At 47.7% G+C, this 22,597-nt stretch overlaps 1 protein-coding gene across 2 annotated transcripts in view; it reads right to left on the bottom strand.

Moving 5' to 3' along the window:
• The window catches only part of LOC144158613 (protein NEDD1-like), a 60,504-nt gene that overhangs the window by 31,244 nt on the left and 6,663 nt on the right, over positions 1 to 22,597 (bottom strand). For both annotated transcript variants that reach the window (XM_077689625.1, XM_077689624.1), the window contains exons 4-8: positions 21,516 to 21,653; positions 17,137 to 17,366; positions 9,428 to 9,644; positions 5,174 to 5,282; positions 2,030 to 2,115 (exon numbers count right to left, since the gene is read on the bottom strand). In XM_077689625.1, the coding sequence (XP_077545751.1) occupies positions 2,030 to 2,115; positions 5,174 to 5,282; positions 9,428 to 9,644; positions 17,137 to 17,366; positions 21,516 to 21,653 (780 nt within the window). The remainder of the gene's footprint in view (positions 1 to 2,029; positions 2,116 to 5,173; positions 5,283 to 9,427; positions 9,645 to 17,136; positions 17,367 to 21,515; positions 21,654 to 22,597) is intronic.

Genomic DNA, 22,597 nt, shown 5'->3' with positions numbered 1-22,597 from the left:
TAACAAAACAATCAGCCTAAGAAAACCACCCACAGTCACTGCCGGCTATCGCGCATTACCTGCGGCCGAACCGGACACGAGCGAGCTGACGTACTGGCTAGAGAGCCAGATTGGCTTGGCTTGGTGTCTTCGGAGCCACGGTAGCGGCTAGCGCGAGGTGGGGGTAAAGGTGACTTTCGCCACCTAGCGTAACCACCTCGTGAACGGAACGGCGTTGCCTGCTTCGCTCGCTGTCTCTACTATCTCCCGTTCTCCGTTTCATGCGCTTTCTTTGTGTTTGCTTCGTTGTGATTTCCGCACACAACGTTTTTCTCGTGCGCATTTCACGATGTCACGTCGGACTTTAAGCGGCGGGTGATCCTGTTTGCTGAGAACTTGAACAACTGCGCCGCTCAGCGAGAGTTAGACGTTAATGAAAAGCTGATCAGGGGATGGCGGAAACAGTGGGACGAACTTTTTGCTTGTGGGGGACTGCGTCGTGCGTTTCGTGGCCCTACAATTGGGAGGCACGATGCTCTCGAGAAAAAACTCCGGCTGCACGTGGAAGATATTCAGACCAAAGCTCAACAGTTAGCGCTGCGAGGCAGGATTGGCCGTTCAGCCTTCAAAGCCAGTCGGGGCGGGGGTGGGTAATGAACTGCGGCGCATGCGGCGCAAGTTCCGACGACGACGCAGTGTGTGGCTCCAACCAGTGAGGTGACCGCGTTGTAAATAAATGGGAGTTTTAAAAAGTTTCCTCAAGTTTTTTCTTAAAAGTATGGGTCGACCTATAATCGAATATATTATTTTTTTTTTCGGCGACTTCAATTTTTAGGGGGTCGACCTATATTCGTGCTCGACCTATTTTCGAATAAATACGGTAGCTTAGCTTCAGCAGGTCATGAGGCTTCTTCCTCAGGTTAGAAACAGAAGCCATTCTTGAATTCCACAAAAAAAGGAAGCTTGAAGTCACTGTATTTAAGTGTAGAAAGTATTGAAACAGCTCATACAGGGTTCGCACAGGCTTCAAAAGCAAAATTCAAGGGTTTTCGAGGACTTTCAAGGACCAGAAAACAAATTTTCAAGGTTCCCATCTTATGTTTTATCCGGGATTATTTATAGCTTTTTCAACACAATGCAAGTCTTCTATTGCACAATACCTGAGCACAATATTGCACATTTAGATAGCCACTAACAGGTGCATGACTGCTCCCCCAGCTTTATTTTTTATTTCATGGTTGGTATTTAGAGGGGGTTTTTTTCCGTGTTGTTTTGCCCAGGCTGTTTGATTTCAAAACTTCGTTAATGTTGCCTGTATGTCCTGCTTTGTCAGCAAGAGTATCAGTTGAAACTGAATCAGCAAGTGTTGCGGTAAGGCAGGACGAACTATGTACACGTCCACCATTTGCACGTAAAAGCAGAGGCACGGCAAACATGCAATGAGCAAACGTCCACAGACTTGGAAGATGCAAGCTAGAGAACAGAAGCTGGCTTTCACTGGATTGTATTGTGACATGGATTGGATTGTGAAAAGCCTGCTCCCAATGTTGCCTCGCAATAATGAGAACCCACCAAACTTGTTGTAATCTCACGCAATACACTGGAACTTGATTGTTACAATGTTTCATGACATTTGTTAACACCTAAAATCCACGACAAACACTTTAAATTCTTGTAAAAAGACAAGGCCATTGATTCTCTCCATAAAAATCAAGGATATTTAAGGACCATTTAAAAATTCCAGGACTTTCCAGGCCATGAAATTGACACTTCTGAATTCAAGGGTTTTCAAGGTTTTCAAGGACCTGTGCAAACCCTGTCATAACGTGAAAGATGCAAAATGACTGCTGCTTTGGCTAGCTTCGGCAAACACAGCTCTGGTCCAGCTCAGGTTAAAAACAGGAGAGAGTGCAATCGGCATTCTCGAGAGGAAGCGCAAAAAGGGAGCCCATAACTACCATGCTTAAGCTCACAAAGTGTTAAAACAACAGCTATGCAATGCACTTTTCCCTAGGCACCCAAGTACTACCGACATTCCCAGCCCACTCACCCGGTTGATGATGCCGTCCAGGGAGCCCCTGTAATACCTGGCATCTCCAGTGCTCAGGCCGTCAGGCGAACCGTTCACCGACATGGCTGGGGAAGGAAGAATGCCAGGAAGCACTTGCGTCCATAACACGTCACTGTAGCGCACAATTTGAAAGTTGTTCAATACTTCTTCCACTTTTTTTTTTTTCGGTTAGAAAGATCACACGACCCTTACTATACTCCCGAATGCGAAATTCCCGAGACAGCGCATATCTGCTGCGTCTCAGGAAGTGATTTTGTGATCAGCGAACGCACGGCAGTGCCCGCTACTCTGCTGTTGTCTCACACCGGTTTTCTGCCGCCGAGCAGGTTGTTGGTAACTGTGTTTGAACTTCCCGCGCAAATGTCACGTGGTTCGGATGCGCTGCAAATGGCGGAGCAGCGTCTGGCAAAAGTGTAAGGGGGAGGCAGTGAGACATACTGAACTGTGGTGACGCGCTGGGGAGATGATGCCTTAGCACCGCATGCCGCTCTCCCCCTTCACCAGACACCGCTCCTTTATTTTCTTCCTGCCTGGGGTGCCTTGTTCGCTCGTTCAGTTGCGCGGACGCTGCCGCAAAACCCCTGTACCGGGCGCCAAAGCGCTGCACACTGAAACGTCTCTTGTGGCTGGAAGAGAGCTGACTGAGGTACTGAAGCCTTCTTCTGCCAACTTAAATGGAGTACATTGTCTTCATGGCCCTGTTGCAATTTCTTACAATTTGTAAGTAAACTCTGTGAAACTTGGCAGTCTTGCTGCTTTCCCCCCCCCCGATTTCGAATGTGCCATTGTTTTTTGATTCAGTCAATTAGTTCCCGAGATAATTAGAGACAATTAGTCATTTTTGGAGGAACAATAGACAAAACAGTGTTGGTCATAAAACTGTAACCTCAATATTTTCCAATACAATGAAGACTGGTTAGTGCAATAAGAGAATCGGTTTTTCGGTGCACCACTTCGAACTAATTTTACAGCTTGGCCAACTTCACTTTTGTGCTTTTCTCACCATAATAACGTAGTCAACCACGAGCACCTTCACTGAACACTCGCTAGATGAGAAAGAGCCCAGAAGTGCACTGTCACAGTGATTAGTTTTCTGATGACATGATACACAAGGTTGCTCTTTTTTCCTTCACAGTGGATTGCCAACTCCCTCTTCCTCCAGCCACCTTTTCGCCTCTGTCACTTCGAATTTTGATACGAGGTGCCGTATATTGCCAATCTAAAAATGTCTCACCAGCGATACACGTGTGTTTGGAAGTGAAGCCAACTTCAATAATATCGGTCAAAGCTTAGTCATCGTACGTTGGCTTCCCCACACTGCATTGGGTTGCACAATGAGACCTCCTCACAATCCCGTCGAACCCATTCTTGGTGAAAGCTTCACAGAGTGAAATGGCACTGAATTAAAAAAAAAAAAAACTACCATTCCCTTTCTTTCTGTGTAGGACCTAAGGAAGAACGACGATTCGTAAAGTTTTACACTTGTGGGCATCAACGCAAAGTTCACTGACAAGCAGTCATTGACACATGACCACTGGCGAGGGCAGTTTGCCAACAGCAGTTTTGACACTTTTTGCCACCGTAAATAACAACGCAGGTCAAAAATATAACATTTGTGCATTATTAGTACTGTGAGCGACCCACGAGCAAAGGGTTGCAAAGCGGGGATGGTGTCACCATGTCGAGATGGCATTGCATGCAAAAAGTCTTGTGTATCGGGCCAATTTTTTGCACCTTGCACTGCCCCACAGGCCAATTTACCTTCAAGGAACGTTCACGCAACTGCCATTGATGTGTGTTAGTTGTAACTTCAACGGCGGAGCGTTGGCCCTGACAAGCTTCTGCTGGTATTGTATCGTGCTCCGAATGGAGCAGGTTTTTGTGCTGGGCAAAAAGCAACTCCCAGCTAAAAAAAAAATTCACAAAAAATTTTAAAAAGGATTCCAGGGCTTTCACATTTTGATACAAAACAAGTTATATCACCTCTAAAAAAAAAATGTCTTCCCTGCAATGCGTTTGTGTTTAGAGGTGAAGCCAATTTTAAGAAAATAAGCATAAGCGTCGTTTTTGTATTCCGGCTTTCCCACACTGCCTGCTTCGCAGCGAAGCACGGCCATCAACGGAGGGAGTCCGATTACAAAAAGTGGCCCCAACTCTTGTGTTATCGGAAGTGTACCGAAACAAATTACACGGCCATTAGCCGCTAAGACGACTCTGCCATCACGCCGAGTTTCATTTACTGGTCACGATTAGTTACTTCACGGGGAAGTTGTAAATGTTACAGAATTACTGCCTGCTGTCAATAAATGGCCAATTGCTGTGCACTGTTCAAAACACGGCATGCAACCACAGTGGTAGCAGTGTAAGCAAGTATGACCATTAGCAACATTCGAAACGTCCTTGTAATGCTTGTTCAACCTGTCATTTAGGCATCAGACTGTGTGCCCCCGACGTGCCGTACTTCTAACCTCCGATTGTAACACCCACAGAACTTTGTGAGCAAGAAAAGCGAGAGAAGCGGGCGATTTATTTCCCGATGTAATCTCACTCATCTCACTCCTCGTCGCTCTCCGAGAACTCCTTGTCACTTTCCGCTGACCGCAACATCTCGTCATCGGTGCCGTCAAGCGCGTTCACGATGCCACGCTTCTGAACGAACGTTCACCCATGGTCGATGGGATCGTGACCCACGCCTTGCACGTCCATCCCGCGAGCTTCTCCAGAGGCGCACGCTTCAGCCGACCGCTCGTTTTGAACGCATAAGAGCCGCTCGTAATCCGTGGAAGCAGCGCACCTTCGTTGCCGCTGCTGCCATTGCGGTTATCAAGCACGCAAGTGGAACAATTTGAAGATTTGTGTGAACGCCGATAGAAAAGCTTAGGCACCTAGGCTTTCTGCGTCCGAAAAAATCGTTGCTAAAAGCTTTGGCGCCATCTTGAGATGGTGATGGCGATGGGTGGGACGAAATTTCCGCTGTTTCGGCAGTTTCGGTTCTTTATCCGATTCTAACGCGCATGCGATTTTTCGGCCTATTTTTCCGGAAAAAAAGTGCGCGTTAGAATCGGGTAAGTATGGTAAAAGTCATCGCAATGGTGAAGAGGGCAGACCCCCCCCCCAACGCACCTGAACTTGAGGACATTCGCGAGGTAGCATTGCCACCATCGCCACCTTGATGCTTCGACACCGCAGTGGTGGCCGCTTGTTGGGCAGCGGCACTCAGGGACACCATCACCTGCACAGGCGTGAAGGCAACAGCTGTAACCCTAATGGCAGCCATTCAGCTAGATCAAGCATTCCCACTTCCATGGCAAGCACAAGGGAAGCCTGACGTACCGATCACAGTTTCCACCCCCCATTCCATCTAGCGTGTACATCGATGGAAGCGGCATTTTGCATTTGGGAGAAAGCCCTCCTCTCTGCAGGGAAATTGTTAGTTTGGAGTAGTTAATTCTTTTCTTTGTTTTTTTTTTAAGTTTGGGAGTTTCACATGCCAAAGCTCCAAATTAATTTTTATTTATTTATTTATATATATGAATAAGTGCCCACAAGCAGCATGATGCCTTCAGTGTGGTGCATGCAAAAAACAGAGGAAAGGAGAGGAAAGGAAGATGTGTACAACAGAGAAAGAAGAAATGAAAATAACATCAATGAAACAAACTTTCAAACAAACAATTAAACTTTATTTTTGACCGCCAGCTAGGGATAATTAGCGTGTGCCGAAATCTCACCACACTGGCTTTTTTTTTTCCCCCCCTGCCTCCCATCTCAAACCCGGCTCCACAGCCGGGATCAGACCTGTGGTTTTGTGTTAAGCAGCACATTTTAGCCTTGACTGAGCCACCAAAGAAGACGCCAGCTTTAAGCACCTACAGGAGCTTTTCAGGCCAATGCTTTAAAATACCGTATTTATTCGAATCTAAGCTGATAGTTTTTTTTGAAATACTGATATTTCAAACTTTATGGTCGGCTTGGATTCGAGGATTTTGAAACACGCGCCAATTTCCAAGTGAAATTGAGGGAAGTGGGTGCCAATTCCCAAGTGAAATTGAGGGAAGTGGCGTGCAGCTAGCGCCACCCAGAAAAGAAAGTATTGTAGCCATTACTAGACGAGCCAGTAGCCACTTAAGGGGCCATAGCTGGGGGCGATGCCGCCATTTTGAACTGTGTGGATAGTGGCCTGCATGCGGTGTGGCGTTTGGTTTTGACAGCGCAATGGCACTAAACAAGCGGTGCCATTATAGTGCCGCTTTTTAAAGAAAAAGTTGTTTTAGCCACGGAGTTGTCCTCGAACGTTCAAGCCGGGCGGGACTTCGGCGTGGATGAAAAAATGTCCGTCATTGGAGGACGCAACGGGAGAGGATATTTGCGAGCGCCGCAGTGAGGATGGCATTCACCGGACCACGAGAAGGCTGTCACCACGAAATGGGGATGGCATTGGCTGACTTCGTTCGGATGCAGCGAGCAGATGCCCTTCCAGTAACAACGGAAGTGCTCCAGGCAAAAGCAAGGAAGCTTTCAAGGGAACGAGCCTTATCGCGGGCACACTTCAAAGCCAGTCGGGGCTGGCTACAGAAATTCATGAAGTGCTTCGGCTTTAGCCTCCGTCGTCGAACCTCAACCGCCCAGAAGTTGCCCGGTGATTTTGAAGAGAAACTGATTGAGTTCCAGCACCGCATCTTCATGTTCAATAAACGTGTTTTCTTTTTGTGAACGCTGACCTCGCCTTTTTGTTCAGCCTACATTCGAGGCGTTTTTTTTTTTTTTTCGTGGCTTCGGACTTTCGGGGGTCGGCTTAGAATCTGGGCCGGCCTAGATTCGAATAAATATGGTAATCTGATGGACTGCTGTGAAATCGAAAGTTAGACCATTTGTACTACGCACGGCCACCGGAAGATTGCACACAATGTATGGAGGCATTTCTTACAATTTTAACCTACCGGAACAGAAACGATACATGCGTGGGAATAATACAGACGGAACTTCACTGAATCCGAGTTCTTTATTACATAAAAAAAAAACTGTGACGAGGGCAGACACCACTCCGGGTGGGCCACTTTGCGTATTTGATAGCGCTGTTGTTTTATCTCACCGGAGTCGTGTTTATCGGCAGCAGCCTTGTTTTTGATGGTCGAGCGGACCGTCTGCTTAGACAGGCATTACTTCTGGCGATGTCAGCCTGTTTTTCCCTGTGTTCGACAGCATTAATTATGCTTCATTTATGCAGCAGGGAAATCAGATACCCTGCCGCTCACGCCGCAGGTCGTACAAAAAAAAAAAAAAAAAAAAAAAAAAGGGCCATTGGCACTGACTTGGCCTAGCTGCACTAAGAACCCGGCTGCCAACAATGTTGCTAGACCACACTTTTCTTGCCAAATGAAACAAACAAAAAAGCACTTCGGGTGCCAGCCCCGTGGAAGTCCGCTATAAACATTCATTCGAAACAAGTTTTGCTAAAAATTTAGTCTGTTGTAGCCCGTAGTCTGCTCTAGCCGGGTTTGTTATGAGCGGAGTGGACTTTATTTAACTCTTTCGCTACCGTGCCTATCAAAATCGATCAATTTGATCAATACTTTTGGGAGCGCCTTTTCATAGCGTTCCAGGCGTTTCTCGAACAAGTAAAGCTGTTCCGAGTTAGATCAGAAAATGGCCTTTCAAAATCAGTTTTGTTTTCATTTTTGCTACAGAAACGGGATTTTTGACACGCTTTTGAATCACCTGGGTGTGGAAAAGGGGCGTGGTCATCGCGCGTCACGGCTACCAATGAAGAATGCGTGCAACTCGTAATTACTCTGCACCAGCGCTTGTTTTTTGCAATCAGGGCATGAATGGGGAACTAGCAAACGATTTTCAATCGTCAGGTTCACGCTCTGACAATAATAATCCCAGAAATTGGCTGAAAATGTCAAGCAGTGCCTGGTTGCAAAGCTACTTTATGATTTTAGGCAGTTTTATTGCCTTTGCGCACGTTGTTCTAAGTACTGTGGTAGTTCTACTTACCCCAGGACCATTAGCAGACAGTTTACAACAGTTTCGGTTTCGTTTCTGCATCGCGAAATTCATATTTAGCGCTACTACGCAGTTACCCAACTTCAAGGCTACCTGCCATGGCGCCTGAAGCGTCCGCGACTGATCCTCAAACAAAGCACGGCGCTGCTGATTTCCCCCCACCCTAACCCGATTTCTGCGATAAGAACTTCAGATGCAAGTCAAAAGGTCACACCCAGTCGCCAGATATCTGTCCTGCCGAGGACAGCGCTTCAAAACGGCCTTACACTGCCAGCTGTTCGCCTTCCAGTTTCGTTTCCATGCGAGGGTATATCCGGGGGTCTAATGTTGCTGCTTAGTTGAACTGTCTATTCGGACGGAGTCTCTGATAAGTTTTTGTACTGTTTCATTTGAAAAATGTTAGGTGGCGCTGAAATAGAGGAGGCTCGTTGTGCTGATCTTTTTCAACGCGCAATTGCTACTCAGCCAAAGATCGCAGGGCACGATTCTAGCTCATCGTACCTCATTTTTGCGAGCAAGGCTACAATTGTGAGTAAGGAGATGATAATAAAGCTCAGCTTTATGTTTTGAGAGATTACTGACCGTGAACGACAACAAGCATCAGCCACGGCGTTCCGTTTTCCACTTCATGCATGTTTTTTTCCGCATCGCGTGCTCGTCCCAAATATTGTGCTCGCTGTAAAGGCAAAGTCAGCCATTGACAAGATGTTTTTACGTTATGTGGGGCAAATTGGTGCCTCTGATAATGACAAACCGCCAGATTTATTCCAGGAAACCACCTGAAATTGCACATTTTGAATTGGAGGTTGGGCTTCACCGCATGACACGAGCACCGTGCATGCTAACATTTTTTTTTTTATATCTGACAAACTGTTCTGTGCAAGTCGACTTTTTTTCTAGGGCGTGTTTTTTTTTAAATGTTTTCCTACAAAATATATATTCTAATTTTTTTCTACTACCGGTGGTTTGATATACGTAACTCCTTTTTTATCATTTTTTTCGACAACTTGACAAAAATTTTGGTTTTGATATTTTTTTACAACGATGATATATAAAAACCTTTAGAAAACTGGTATTATTGGAAATGCCATCAAATTATTGGAAATGCCATCATTTTGTGCTCCTGCAATTAGTGCCTAACCAATTTTTTAGCAGGAAAAAAAATTTTTTCTTGGACCCCTAAAATTAGTCAATTTTCTGGCGGTAGTGAAAGAGTTAAAATGCACGGGGACCAGACAAACCAACACAAATGGTCTGTTGTAATCGGAGGTCTGTTGTTGCCAGATCCGCTGTAATGAGGTTTTACTGTAGTACGAAACTGCGTGGCAGCAGCCACAAAGGAGAAGAGACTGCGCGGAAGAAGGGGGGCACCTGCTGCACGGACGGGGGCACGGTGGGGCAGGGGGCGATGGCGGTGACCGGTGCGCGGTGGGTGTCGGCCAGGGTGACTGGCGGCTCCGACCGGGCACAGCGCAGGTCGTACACGTACAGCTGCCCCGAGGTGGCCCCCACCACCACCCGCTGGCCGTCCGGCAGGAAGGACACAGACTCCAGGCTGCTCGCGGGCGTCTGCAGCGTCGTGTGCGTGCTGCCAGGGGCCCATGGGAGGCGAGAGAGACCCATCTTGAATCGGGTTAGGACCCTATTCATGTAACCATCACTCTTGCTCGCTAAGCCACAACGACCCAACTCAGGTGTCAGTCATCGTGGCCATGGGGAGGCTAGCCCACCGACATCCAACTCGGACTGAACCTCCAAGCAGAGTACACACAAATGAACACTGTCCGCATCCATACATGGCTCGGTGGAAACAGGAATTCCTTTGTAAAACAGGGTGCCAATGGGGGACCAATGAGGGTCCTGTCCTCTGGCATCCTCATTCACAAGTCCATGGCACTGCAGGTACGGAGCCCCATGTATAAACATGCGCGCTGGCCAAGATGACCACCCCCACTAGCCTTAGGAGGCCCCCACACACTTACAGTTGAACCTCGATATAACGAACCTCGATTTAACGAAATTCGCGATATAACGAATTTTTTCCAGTTTTCTACCAAAATTTTGCTAAATCCATGTATTTTTATCTCGATTTTACGAAGTAATTTTGTGCGGCGCTTTCGATTTAACGAAGTCACGGCGAGAAAGGAAGAACGAAATTCCGGTCGAGGCACGTTTTATTTTGCCTCTCAGAGCCTACATTGAAAACGTTAAGTACTCACATTTACTGATAAAAGGCTAAAATGAAAGAAAAGCGGTGAATTATGCGGTTGACAACAATTAAAAGCGATAAAAGCTGCTGCTCAAAAACCGCTAGCGGTCATGGACGGTTTAATAGTGCCGCCACCATTTTGACGTCTCCATCGTTGCCTACGCCAGCGCCCTCTATGCTTAGGCTGCCGAAGTCTACTTCAAGTGATTTTTTTTTTTTTCTACGCGTATTTGCTCACGGTGCTGCTGCTCTAGGTTGTGCTCGCTGATAACCACATTAATATTTTGTTCGTCCATCATTAGATGAGTCTTATAAGCAGCATGAGCACTCCAAGGGAAAGAAAAGTGTTCCGAACAAGAGCCTGTAGAAGTGTCAGTGAAACCGACGGTAGACCGACGGCCACCGAAGTGATGGATGCCATCGACGTTCTGCGGAGGCACGCAGGCGCACGCGAATGTTTAAGAGCAAGCCTTGTTAGCGCTGTCAGCATACAAGCGTCACGTAAAGCCCACCCTGGTCAAGAAACGCCAAGCACTGCTTACGGACTTCTTCACTACGGCTTGAACATCGAGTGCTGGTGGCAATAAATTGCTCTCCGAACGTGGTCAAAACGTGTTCATTAGACAGCTGCGATGCGGAGAAATCGGTTTCTTTAGGGCTCAGCGGGCATACAAGTAATTGCTTAATCAAATTTGGCCAGAAGATATTTAATGTAAGCTTTCCACTTTAGCGGGAGCACGTAAGCGCTGCTCCACAAAGTGAAGCGGTCCGTGTGTACTCCGCTCAATTCTCAATCATGGCTTTATCTCGAGTGTCGTGGTTGCATCACGCGCCCATACTGCAGAGCCTTTGTGCATGAAAGAAGTCTTTAGAAAGCTTTATAGCACCCTTCCGCTGTTGGCCCGCCGCACCCCTCAACGCCGCGGCTAAGCCTACTACTGAACGGACGAAAAGAGGCGTAACTTTGAACCAGCACCTCGCCGGGGTGAAGTTCACGGGGCACGGACGCGGGTTCAATGGACTAACAGCGGCGTTTAGTAGTGACCGAAATGAAAAAAAGAAAAAGTGAAAACCTAGTCTGCTATCATATTTAATGAGGCGTTGCGGAAAAAGCGCCGGTTTTACGACGACACGAACTACGGTCGGCTATCCGAATTCCATTGCCTAAGTGTTGAGGCTCTTAATTCACACAATTTTCGCGGCCAGTTTTAGTACAAATTTCGCTTTAAGTGGAGAGGTAACTACATAGCAGTTGTTTCTGAGCGGTGGGCAAGCTTTTGAAACCTCAATAACTGGTTAAATTAACTGTAAAATCGAAACCTCGATTTTACGAAATTCTCGATTTAACGAAATTTTCGCCCGCAAGTACGACTTCGTTATATCGAGGTTTAACTGTATAACCAAAGTAGTGCAGTATCTCGGTTGCTCTTTTCTTGACCAACAAAATACAATACGTCTCTTGTATTACACCTCTTGGCTTTTGTAAGAAGTGACCCACGTCTTAATTGAGACCGTAGCAGCACTCCTCAGGTAAAACCCAGCCAGGCACTTGGCACTTCCCATCCAGCCCTACTGCTTTGGAAGGAATCAAGAGAGCAGCAAAAATTGTGCGGGATGCGAGAGCGCGACAGAAATGGCATTGACACATGACAGCTGAAGCGCGGCACATGTTCAAAAATGAGAGCGCATCCCTCGCACAAGAACAAGTGAAACAGGATTGCAAAAAAATTGTCCTCTCTGGACAACCAGCTGGATGTGGAACTATCCTTCTAAGGCCTAGCTGTTTTCGTTTCTTGAATTCTCGCATCTGCAGCGCTCAGTTGGTTTCCAATAACTTCAAGAAGCCAGGACGACACTTGAACAAAGCACAATGATGCTGCGTGCTATGCAGAAGTGCTCCATTCGTCTTTCTGCTTTTTCCTCTAAGAGGTATGTACCTGCAGTTTGACAACTGCTGTCTGGCGCTGCCAAAATGATAGGCCTCAGTTGCCAACTAAGCAAGCTGCCGAGCCACGCAGTGAAGACAGTTAGCAGCGCTGCCAAAGACATCCTGCCCCCTCAAAATAGCTAAACCGATCATTCGAAGCCAAGTATGACTGCCGAATGCAAGACAATGTTTGCGCATGGCTCACCTTGCCTCTGCTTCTTGCGATGCTCCGCCGGCTGCTTGCATTAAAAAGGTGCGATAAGCAGAATGAAAGCCATACAGCTCAGTGTTAAAATTCACCACTGAACAGCATTGCAAAAGATATGGCCAGCAGTATGGTTTCACCACAGAGTTCGATGTACACTTGGCACCAAGCAATAAATTTACTTGAACAGTGCCACAGGGCACTGTGACAGCTATTCGGCTTGCACTACTACTGAAAGTGAAAAACTCACTCCCGGTAGGAAATTTAGCAAGTCCGTGTTGAACTGAAGTTAATACAAGGTGGGATGACGTTGAGAGAGTCCACTGAACAGCACTGTACGGGTGCATAGATTAAACGTTCGCCCCGAGTGTAGTCTTTCCTCTCCAGAACTCTGGGCTATCGCTGAAAAAATCCTCTGCCACCCCCCCCCCCCCCCCCCCCTCCATCAATGCTCCCCACACACACACAGCTTTTGCACATGGCAAGTGGGTTCTCTTAGGATCTGGCATCTGGCTCCGTGGATTTAGATCCCATTTTCAATGGAACGATCACTCTGGTGATGTTTTTACCGAGGCATGCGCAATTGCCGTTGTAGCTTAGAATTTACCGTATAAACGCGTGCAAGGGCCGCACTTTTTTTTCAAGAAATGAGGGCCAATTTTCAGGGTGCGGCCCATACACGCGACGTACAATTTTTAAAGTAAAAAAGAACGTACCAGCTAGCGAACGAAGAGCGTTTATTGCAGCACACGGCATACGTGCTTAATCGTCGTCGCTCAACGAGTCCTCGGGCTCGGAGTCCGAGGGGGTGTGTTGCGGAGTATCGTCCTCCCACAAGCATTCATCTTCAGCGCCGTCCAAGCTGTTTGATATACCAGTGACCTTGAAGATTCGGGATACAACGTCCGTCGCCACCAAGCTCCACGCGGACAGGATCCAACTGACAACAGTCGCAAGAGGTGGCCTCTTCAGCCATCCGGTCGGCGTCTGCTCGTGGCTGCCGCTTGCCATCCACTCAGTGTAAAGCCTTCGGAATTCAACCTTAAAAGGTCGGTTCACGCTTACGTCCAATTGCTGCAGCATTCCAGTGAGGCCGCCCGGAATCACGGCCATGTCTGTGCCGACACGGCGCAGCTGTTCCTTCACCTTATCGGTAAGGTGACCGCGGAAGCTGTCTAACACTAACAGTGACCGTTTGGCCAACAACGCTCCCGGTCGGTTTTGCCAAACACATTTCACCCAGTCGAGCACCAAGTCATCGTTCATCCAGCCCTTTTCTTGGGCTCGAACTATGATACCCTTGGGGAACACTTCGTTGGGAATCCTCTTCCTTTTCAACACAACGTACGGGGGTAGCTTCCGCCCGTCCGCGGTCACACAAAGCATCACTGTGCAGCGTTGGCGCTCAGCGCCGGTGGTCTGCACGGCGACGCTCTTTTTGCCTTTCAGTTCGACTGTGTAATTCTCTGGGCAGTCAAACCACACAGGAGTTTGATCAGCGTTCGCAATTTGCGACAGCGGATAATTATGCTGATGGCGAAGGCCGATGACGCGCTTATGAAAACTAAGCACCTTGCTGGTGTAGTCTTCTGGCAGCCGCTGGCACAACGTGGTCCTTCGGCGAAATGAGAGCCCCTTCCTTTTCAGAAATCTTCGCACCCAGCCAGCACTAGCCTTGAAAGTCCCGGCCGGTATGTTCTTCGCACGTGCCAAGGCTAGTGCCTTCACGCGCAGCATGTCCGTTGTGAGCGCAAAACCATCGTTCCGCACTTCAGTCACATAGCGGAACAAGTCTTCTTCCAGTTCCGGAAACTTGCACGGCTTTCCTCGGAAAGCGCGCTTTTTGCTGTTGGTGTTTTCCAAAGCTTCCTTTTGTGCGCACCATCGTCGAACACACTTTTCGTTGACGTTGAATTTTCTGCCGGCGGCACGTTTCCCGTGCTCGAGAGCGAACTCGATCACCTTCAACTTGTAGCCAGCCGTGTAGCTATTAAGGTGCTTGCCCATCGTGCCACAACGTAAACGCTCATTAAAAGACATGCAAACATGAGAGACAATGCAGAACGCCAGCAAATGGCCGGCAGAACCAGCAGAACTGCACAAGTTGGTGATGCTAATGCCGATATGGATAGCGCCATCTATCGACAATGCTTAAAAGCTAGCATGCGCGCGCGCATTTTGAATACGTATGGGTCAACGAAAGTGTTGGTGCGGCGCGTACACGGATTTTTTTTTTTTCGATATGTAGTTGAGAGAAACGGGGTGCGGCCCATACACGGGTGCGGCCCTTACACGCGTTTATACAGTAAATCAAACAATATGGCCCCACCAAAGATTTGATTGAAAGTTTGAGCTCACAAATAATTCGAAACGTCAAATGTTTGAAGTCTGTCATGCCTCTCAAACCCGGCCAACAATCCCACAAAGCCTAGTCGGCTATATCCAAACCAAATTGACGTGTGTTAACCGGCTTCGTGAAAATTTATAAGAATTTTTTTTTTTTTTTGTTATCCCAGCATGTATACATTGTGCCCGTTACTTTAGGGACCACTCGAGGTGAGCCGGAGCAAAATGAGGGTTTCTTCCAATATCGACAACAAAGTTACCATCTAGTTCCTGCATTCCTGGTCACAACACACTATTGCAACAAAATAAACGGGGGTACGGGTGATTCTCACGCCTAGTACTACTACAAACTAAAATTGAAACAGCTCGAAGCAGTGCATTTTGTAGCCTTCAGGTGATAAGTACAAACAGACATTTTGAAGACTAAATCTTTCTTTTCTTTATTAAGGACATTCGTTAGCATTTCAACTACAGTGTAGACCGCTTATAACGTATGTCGCGGGAGCCGCAAAAATCCGCACTATAAGCGGTACCGCACTATAACCAAATCGTGCGCGAATTCAGCCAAATTGCCACCTACCTCTCAAGTCATCCTAAATTTTTTATCACCCAAACGCACAGCACCTAAAAACGAAGGCAGGGTCCTCATTTCGTAATATTTTTAACATCAGCGGCTGCTGCAGGGTCTCACACATTGCAAAAGCGCGGTCTTACAAACGGCAAGTGCAGCTTTAACTTCCGTTGTGTTGTGTTTTGAAAGACCATGGCTGCGTTTTCTGCGTCTATGAAGATGCCGCAGGACATAATAAGAAAGGCCAGCGGGATTTTTTTTTTTACCCCACCTTGTGTTCACGATGCCGAAGGCGGCTGCTTATCAGCGAAACGTACTGGTGGTGGAAATCTTCGCGCGGCGCGCTTGTTCGGAAAGAGCGGTGGCTTATCTGCACAACGTTCTAAAGCGTGAACCGCATGGAGCAATTTCTCGCGAAAACGTGCAGCGCACGCCGCAAGCGCGGCGACGTTGGCGCGGATACAACTGTGCGGCGCGGTAAGAGGCGGCAACATGGCGTCGGCACTGGCCGTGAAGCGGTTCAGGCAGCTCCAGCGACCACTTCTAACCGCTCGCTTAAATGCCGCACAAGGCGCAAGCGAAGATGCTCATGCAAGAAAAGAGCTGATAATGTGACCGCACACGCTGCTTGTGAAAGTGCCCATCAAAAATACCGCGGTGGTAAGCCTTCATCTGATCGAGGGACTTTAGCCTAAACACCTCTGGCGCGGCTAGCCGGCTCGGAGCGCTTCGAATCTCCCGCCATTAGGTGCGCGTCTTTCCATTGGTGCAAGTTGTCAGGCTCCTCCCACTGCCACGCGAAGAAGCCACCGCGAGCTTCTTTAAAATCGTAGACGCGAGCATGAAAAAAAAAAAAAAAAACGCACGCGCAACGCCGATGTGCACACTTCGTGTGCGAAAACGGGCCATGCGGTTCACGATTAATAGACAACTTGCCACGCGCGGACGGGGAGTCGGTCGCTATCTTCCGAAGTGCATCAAGCAAGGACAGCTGTGGTTATCACGTACGCGCGAACTAAAGGGTGCCTATTTTTTTCTTCTGTGTCGAGGTTAGAGGAGAGCAAGGGGTGCGCGCTGCGTCAGATGACCGATTTCATCACTTTTTTTTCTTTTGCTACCCTAAAACGATGCCCCAGCTGCACCGGTCGATCAGCAGACCCGCCGAAAAACCGCACTATAAACGGTATTGTGCTTCGGCCAACCGCATCTTAAGCGGTATGCTTATGCATTGAGTTCTATGGGAGGCAAACCGGTAGTCACAAAAACCCGCGTTATATCCAGTCCCGCACTATAAGCGGTTACGTTATAAATGGTCTACACTGTATACAAAAAAAGGTTCTATTATATATTAGGATTTTCGCAACTATATTGGGAACTATCCAGTTCTATTGCATAGCAAGGTGAGATTTCGCAACTCCCCCACTTTAAATCCCCACTTTAAATTCAAAGTGAAGTGCCTTCGTGGCTGCCAGTTTTTTTCTTTCTTTTTTTTCTCGCCCCAGATTAACAATCGCACTGCGTACAGAGATGTTGAGCTCTCTTGCACTTAGCTTAATGTCACTGCACACAAGATTTCAAGGTGGTCGGGCCAGTAATTTGACGTTTAATAGCACTTTTTGCTGCAACTGTTACCTTTCCTGCAAAGGGCAATGCATCGTCCCTACATTCCACACTTTGCTGCAGCTCTAAATGTAAGGAGCCACAGGTCCAACCTCCCCGAGTAGACCTCTGAACACCTTTCAGAGATGTGCCCGTTTGGCTGGTAACTTCACCACTGTCAGCCTCTCCGAACTGCGGAGGGAAAAAGCGGTGCCCAACCCACCTGCCCGTGTCCAAGTCGTACAAGACCAGCTGTCCGTTGAAGCCGGCACTAGCCACGAGGAACTGGTTCAGTGGGGAGAGGGCCACGCCACTGGCACCACGCACGGGGTGCAGCAGGTGCTTCTTCAGCAGACGCCGCGCGCTGCCGTCCCAAGCCGAGACGTAGCCGTCCGTCGAAGTCGACACGAACCGGAAGTGGTTGTGCATGGAGCACTGCAGGCCGGTCACTGCCTGCATGAGAACGAGGAGGACTTCTTCAGAACCATTCTCAAAACTAACCCCCGGTAGTACATGTTAAGAAAAGAAAACTGTAGCAGGGAGGTTACGATTCCAAACTTCAGGACAAACAAGTTCTCGGGCGCTACCATTTATTTACGATTCCAACGCACGTCCTTTTTTACTGAAAGTAGCCTTCAAAATTGCGCGTGCATTACAATCAGGCTCAAAATCAAAATCGTGTGTCAAAGTGGCCGGCACCACTGCCATGGACACAAACTCCTCCGAGAATCCAACTCAATATAATCCAAAGGAATAAATCAGCATCGCGTGAGTAAAAAATGTGGACACCCATTTTTCAATAGGATTACACCTTCATCAGCTGTTGCACAAATTTCAGTGGCTGCAATTAGCATCTCGTTTCATCAAGCAGCATCATGCACAGAGAGTGTCCTGGAGGCATGAGTGCGCGATAGACATGGACAAAGCAGAGCCATATTATGATGCAACGCTTCGCCAGCCCTGGGCACGGACATTTTGTAAGTGCAGAGCACTTTAGGGGCTCGCTTTGTCATCGTAGCTCGCTCGCCGGACCCAAGTAGAACCACACGGCATTCCATCGTCACGGCGTAACTCAGAGGCTTCGAAAGCCAAGCGGTTTATATGGTCATAAGTGTTCGAAACTTGTGAACCGCTGGCGCTTGTCATACATCTCCCCGTTGGTTAGCGCAAAGAAAACTGCAGGTGCATTTGAGGCAAAATATGCGTAATTAACCGGCAGCGCCCGCGTTCATTTAGTTAGGAACGCTCGTTGGGTTGGTTTTTGCAACAGTAAGTGAAAAAAAAAGTGGCAGTGCAACACCAGCACGTGCGGGAGAAGTAAGCGCAAAAAGAACAGAACTCCGGCTGGCGCAGTTTCGGGCAGGGGGCGCGTGAGCTCCGTGAAGGCGGGAAATTTGAATTGCATTGGGTGGCAGCAGTGAGCGGATAACGACGCTACGGGCCATTATGGCGAATCACTGCTCTGCACTTCCGACAGCTTTCACATTGAGTGGAACGGCATTATTTTTTTAGAGAACCTGAAGACACCCAAGGTGGAATTCATAAATTAGCAGCGAATGAAGCAACGTCCCATCACGTCTAACATAACGAAGGTCAAAGCTTTTGAATTCGCACACTTTCAGTGTTCCAAGCTCCAGTTTTAATACCTGGCAAGAGCTGGATGAGCAAGTTTACGATGCACAAGGTATTCCTGCTGCAACCATTGCGTGCGTAAAATAAAACGTTGATTGATTGATTGATTGATTAACTGATTGATTGATTGTATAGGGTTTAACGGGCCGGCACAATGCAGGCGATGAGGCGCGCCATAGTGGAGGGCACCGGATTAATTAATTGACCACCTGGGGAGCTTTAACGTGCACCGAAATCTCGAACACACGAGCTTTTATGGTTTTCGCCTCCATCAGAAAAGCGGCCGCCGCGGCCGGGAGTCGAACCCGCGTCCTCCTGCTCAGCAGCAGAACGCCTTAGAGACTGAGCCACCGTGGCGGGTTCAAACAATAAATTAAAAGTCTTCTGCCAGGTATATGGTGAAATGTCTTTTACATCTGTGCAGTGGAATCAGCATCACTTCATATTTTATAATTTGCTTACGTAAACTTACCTACAAGTTACAATCAGGCGCACATTATAAACGCGAAAATAGGTATTCTTAACATCCGCACTGACGTCCACATATACGCGAGTACTAGTAGAAAGTGAAAAGGAGGCATTCCGTGCCAAAAAACTAAGGTTCGAAAACTGCGAAACGTATGACAAAGCAAAGGCATCCAAACAAAACCTGCCCGTTTTTACAGCAAAACCTTTAATTGCCTCCATTATGTGTGAAAAAGTGGCATTCTCGTCCAATACAGAAAAGGGTAGCCACTCTCAAGAGTTAATTAAGATAGCCAATATGTGAGCTTTTGTGCCCAAGTGCACGTGCGGAATAATTTCAACAAAGTTAGCCAATCAGTTTGAAAGAAAAAGAAAGAATTGCCACATTGTAGTTCGCATGGGAATCGAACCCGAGTCTCCAAAGTAGAACGCGAGCGTGTTACCTCAGCAACGCTGCGAGCAGCAGAAAAAGGGATAGCCCACTGCGTGCTTAGCTGACGTCGAATCGCGTGACAGCTGAATGTGACAGCATACGAGTACGACAGGTGCATCCCAGCCATGGAGAAATCTCATCCCAGCATAGTTTCGGCATTTGCAAGTGTTGCCAGACTGCCTGGCCAAGTACGGGAGACCCCTGTCATTGATTGATTGATTGATTCAAGCCTTTATTGGAGGAAAGGGGAGGCCCGGAGGCTGTGCATGGGGGAATGGGAAGTGAAGGGAAGGGGGTAGCAAAAGGTCTTCGTCGCACAATTGAACGTCCCTTCTTTGAGCACTCATTTTGCGTCCATGATATTAAGGCTCTTTGCAGGATGGGTAGTCACCCCCAGGCTACACTAATCTCGCAAGGCCACTCTGTATACCATAACTGCCTAGTGCTTGCAGAAAACCGATTTCGTGATTTGGAGGGTGCAGAGTGTCCGTGTCTGGAGGGACGTGACGGAGCAAGTCCTGTCTTTGGAGCGCGAAATGGCTGCACACCCACGTGAGGTGGTGAAGGTCAGATGATACGTTCTCTTGGCAATAAGGGCAGTACGGGGGTGGGTGCCCATTCGGATGGTGCCATTTCCTCGCAACAGAGGGCGTGTAGGCACTAACGAAGTCTAGGAAAGCTAGAAAAGAGGTGCACACACAACGTAGCAGTAAGGAAGTCTCTGATGAGTATCGCCAAGGGAAGCCACTTTGTTTTCGCCTTCAAAGCACATCAGCAGACTCTAGTGTCCCGAGGATGTTTTCCTGAACATGAATTCCGATTAGGCTATCAGGGAAGTAACCAGAGTGCGTGGAGAGATGCAGGGCACGACCACAGTGGGACTTCTTCAATGATTAGTCCCAGACTAAGCGCAGGCTGCAAAGGACCCATTTGGTTGAGCAGCATCGTAACCAAGCAATGAGGAAGCAGAGGAGAGGGTGCAAGCATGAGGAAACAAGCAGAGAGGAGAGTGTGGCGAAAGAGTTTAGGGTGCAGCTTTACATTGGTTCATGTGTTGGTTCATGCGAGGTATGCGGTAAACGTGTCAACTGACACCACAATTGCGAATGCAGCGCTGCACGAGCAGAGGTCTGTCTGTGGAGGCTAAGAAATAGCTCCGAAGTAGTCTGCAACAGTACGCACAGCGTATTAGCTGTGTAAAACTCTTTGCCCCGGTATACTGCAAAACCAAAATACCTAAACAGCATTGCTAAAATTTCAGGTTAGGTAATTATCGTATCTGTTGGATTTTTTCTTACCCACAGCTGCAACACACTTGTACAAGAGCCCTTAGAGAGAGAGAGTAACAGCTAGACCTTTTCTTAAACCAAGAAAAGAAAGGTGGGGGGGGGGAGTGCTCTTAGACAGCCCAATCTTATCCAGAGGCTGTGTTCTGATGTCCGTTTAAGTCGCACCCATATTTTCTAGCCAGGCCAGCAGCATTTCCTAATTGCACGCGCTAAGTGCAGACACTTCTGAAACTGTGCGACAACCCCTAACACCACCCCCTTGGCTGCTCAATTTGAGAGACCCACTGCTGACTGGCAACTACAGCTAGTCCAAGCAATAAGTGCCACCCTGATCAGCCAACAGCCGCTTCACCCACCCCAAATACAGTAAAACCCTTCACGTCCTCAACGTCTAAAAAATAGAGCACTTCATACACACTTGCAGCCACATAAACTTTCATAATTGGTAGAGTATCAACTGGTAGTCTACCCAAACGATACTCAAGCATCAATCAAGAGTACATACAGTAACACCTCGTTACAAGAGACACTCAAGGGAGCCAAAAAAATGTGTCTCTTGTAACCAAGGTCTCTTGTATTCAATGTTGCTGACATGGCGAACATAGGAAAACCAACCAAACCGCCTTCATTCAAATGTCTCTTATAACCAAGTGCCTCTTGTAACAATGTCTCTTGTAACGAGGCTTTACTGTAGCTGGTAGAGAGAGAGGGAGCTAACCCTGAAGAAGTTCTTTCCCGACAAGAACCACCACTGCAGGCACCAACCCGGTGGTGGGAACCCACCTTGCCGGTGGGCTCGGCGAGTACCCGGGTGCGCTTGGTGTCCACCGCGTGCATGGCCACGCTGCCGTCGAAGGCCCCGCTCACCACAAAGCTGTCATCCGCGCTGAACGCCACCTGGGTCACCACCTCCTTGTGGCCCTGGGGTGGAAAGAGCATTTGACCCCGAGGTGACCAACATCTCTCTGCCCAGGAAGAGTGGACCAGTATTACAGGCACGCAATCAATCCGTTCCCCCTTGGACACATTGGGAAAAAGGAAGAGGTTGGCAAGGTCAAAAATACAAGCTGCAATGTCATTCTAGTGGCCCAACATTCCAAAATGTGCACTGTAGAGATTTGGGGAACAACAGGGTGGCTGGTACTGTACTAAAGTGTAGTCCGCTTATAATGAAGCCAGTAATAGAAACATGCCAGATATAACAAATTCTGCTTTCCTATTTACACTTCATACGCTGATAATGTAACTCAAGTTCACTTTTGTAAAAATAAAACTATAAAAGCATGCGCAAACGTAACAAACGTGCTCAGCAATTGGTCAAATTACGAATTAAATGTAAAAAAAAAATTTAAAAGCCATGTTCCCTCCCCAGGGCATGAAAAAGCTGCAACATCGCTTGGAAGCTGTGCCTAAGATGACAGCCTTACATTTGCACGTTATGGGGAAAGTGTCGCGTAAAGTGAAGACACGATGTGCAGACTGCCTCTCACACTGAAATTTGAGCTAAAATAATGCACAATCAGCTAATTAAAATTCTCTGCAACAAATACAGGAATTCCAGTTTCACAGCTTATACAAGCCAAACATATCTGTCATTCATTTAATGCTGCCTGTGGCCACACAGCGTGTCGCCACAGTTGATGGGAAAGCACTGCAAATATCATTTTGGAAGCACTTTTCTCGGAAAGGAAAAAACAAAAAGTATGTGCGTGAATTAACAAAAACAAAAAGGAAACAGATGGAAGGCCAACAGATTCAACCCTATAAGGTGATAAAGTAATCAGGAAATGTTCATAAATCACAGTTCTTTTTTTGAAGTGAGGCTGAACAAAGAAGACACGCACATCTGCAACCAATTTTTCTCC

The sequence above is a fragment of the Haemaphysalis longicornis genome, unplaced genomic scaffold, assembly GCF_048455015.1.
Source record: "Haemaphysalis longicornis isolate Haplotype H1 unplaced genomic scaffold, Haemaphysalis longicornis Haplotype H1 scaffold_10, whole genome shotgun sequence".
Lineage (NCBI taxonomy): Eukaryota > Metazoa > Arthropoda > Arachnida > Ixodida > Ixodidae > Haemaphysalis > Haemaphysalis longicornis.
Note: the sequence above shows the minus strand (reverse complement) of the source record. Positions and strands in the feature narration are given on the sequence as shown.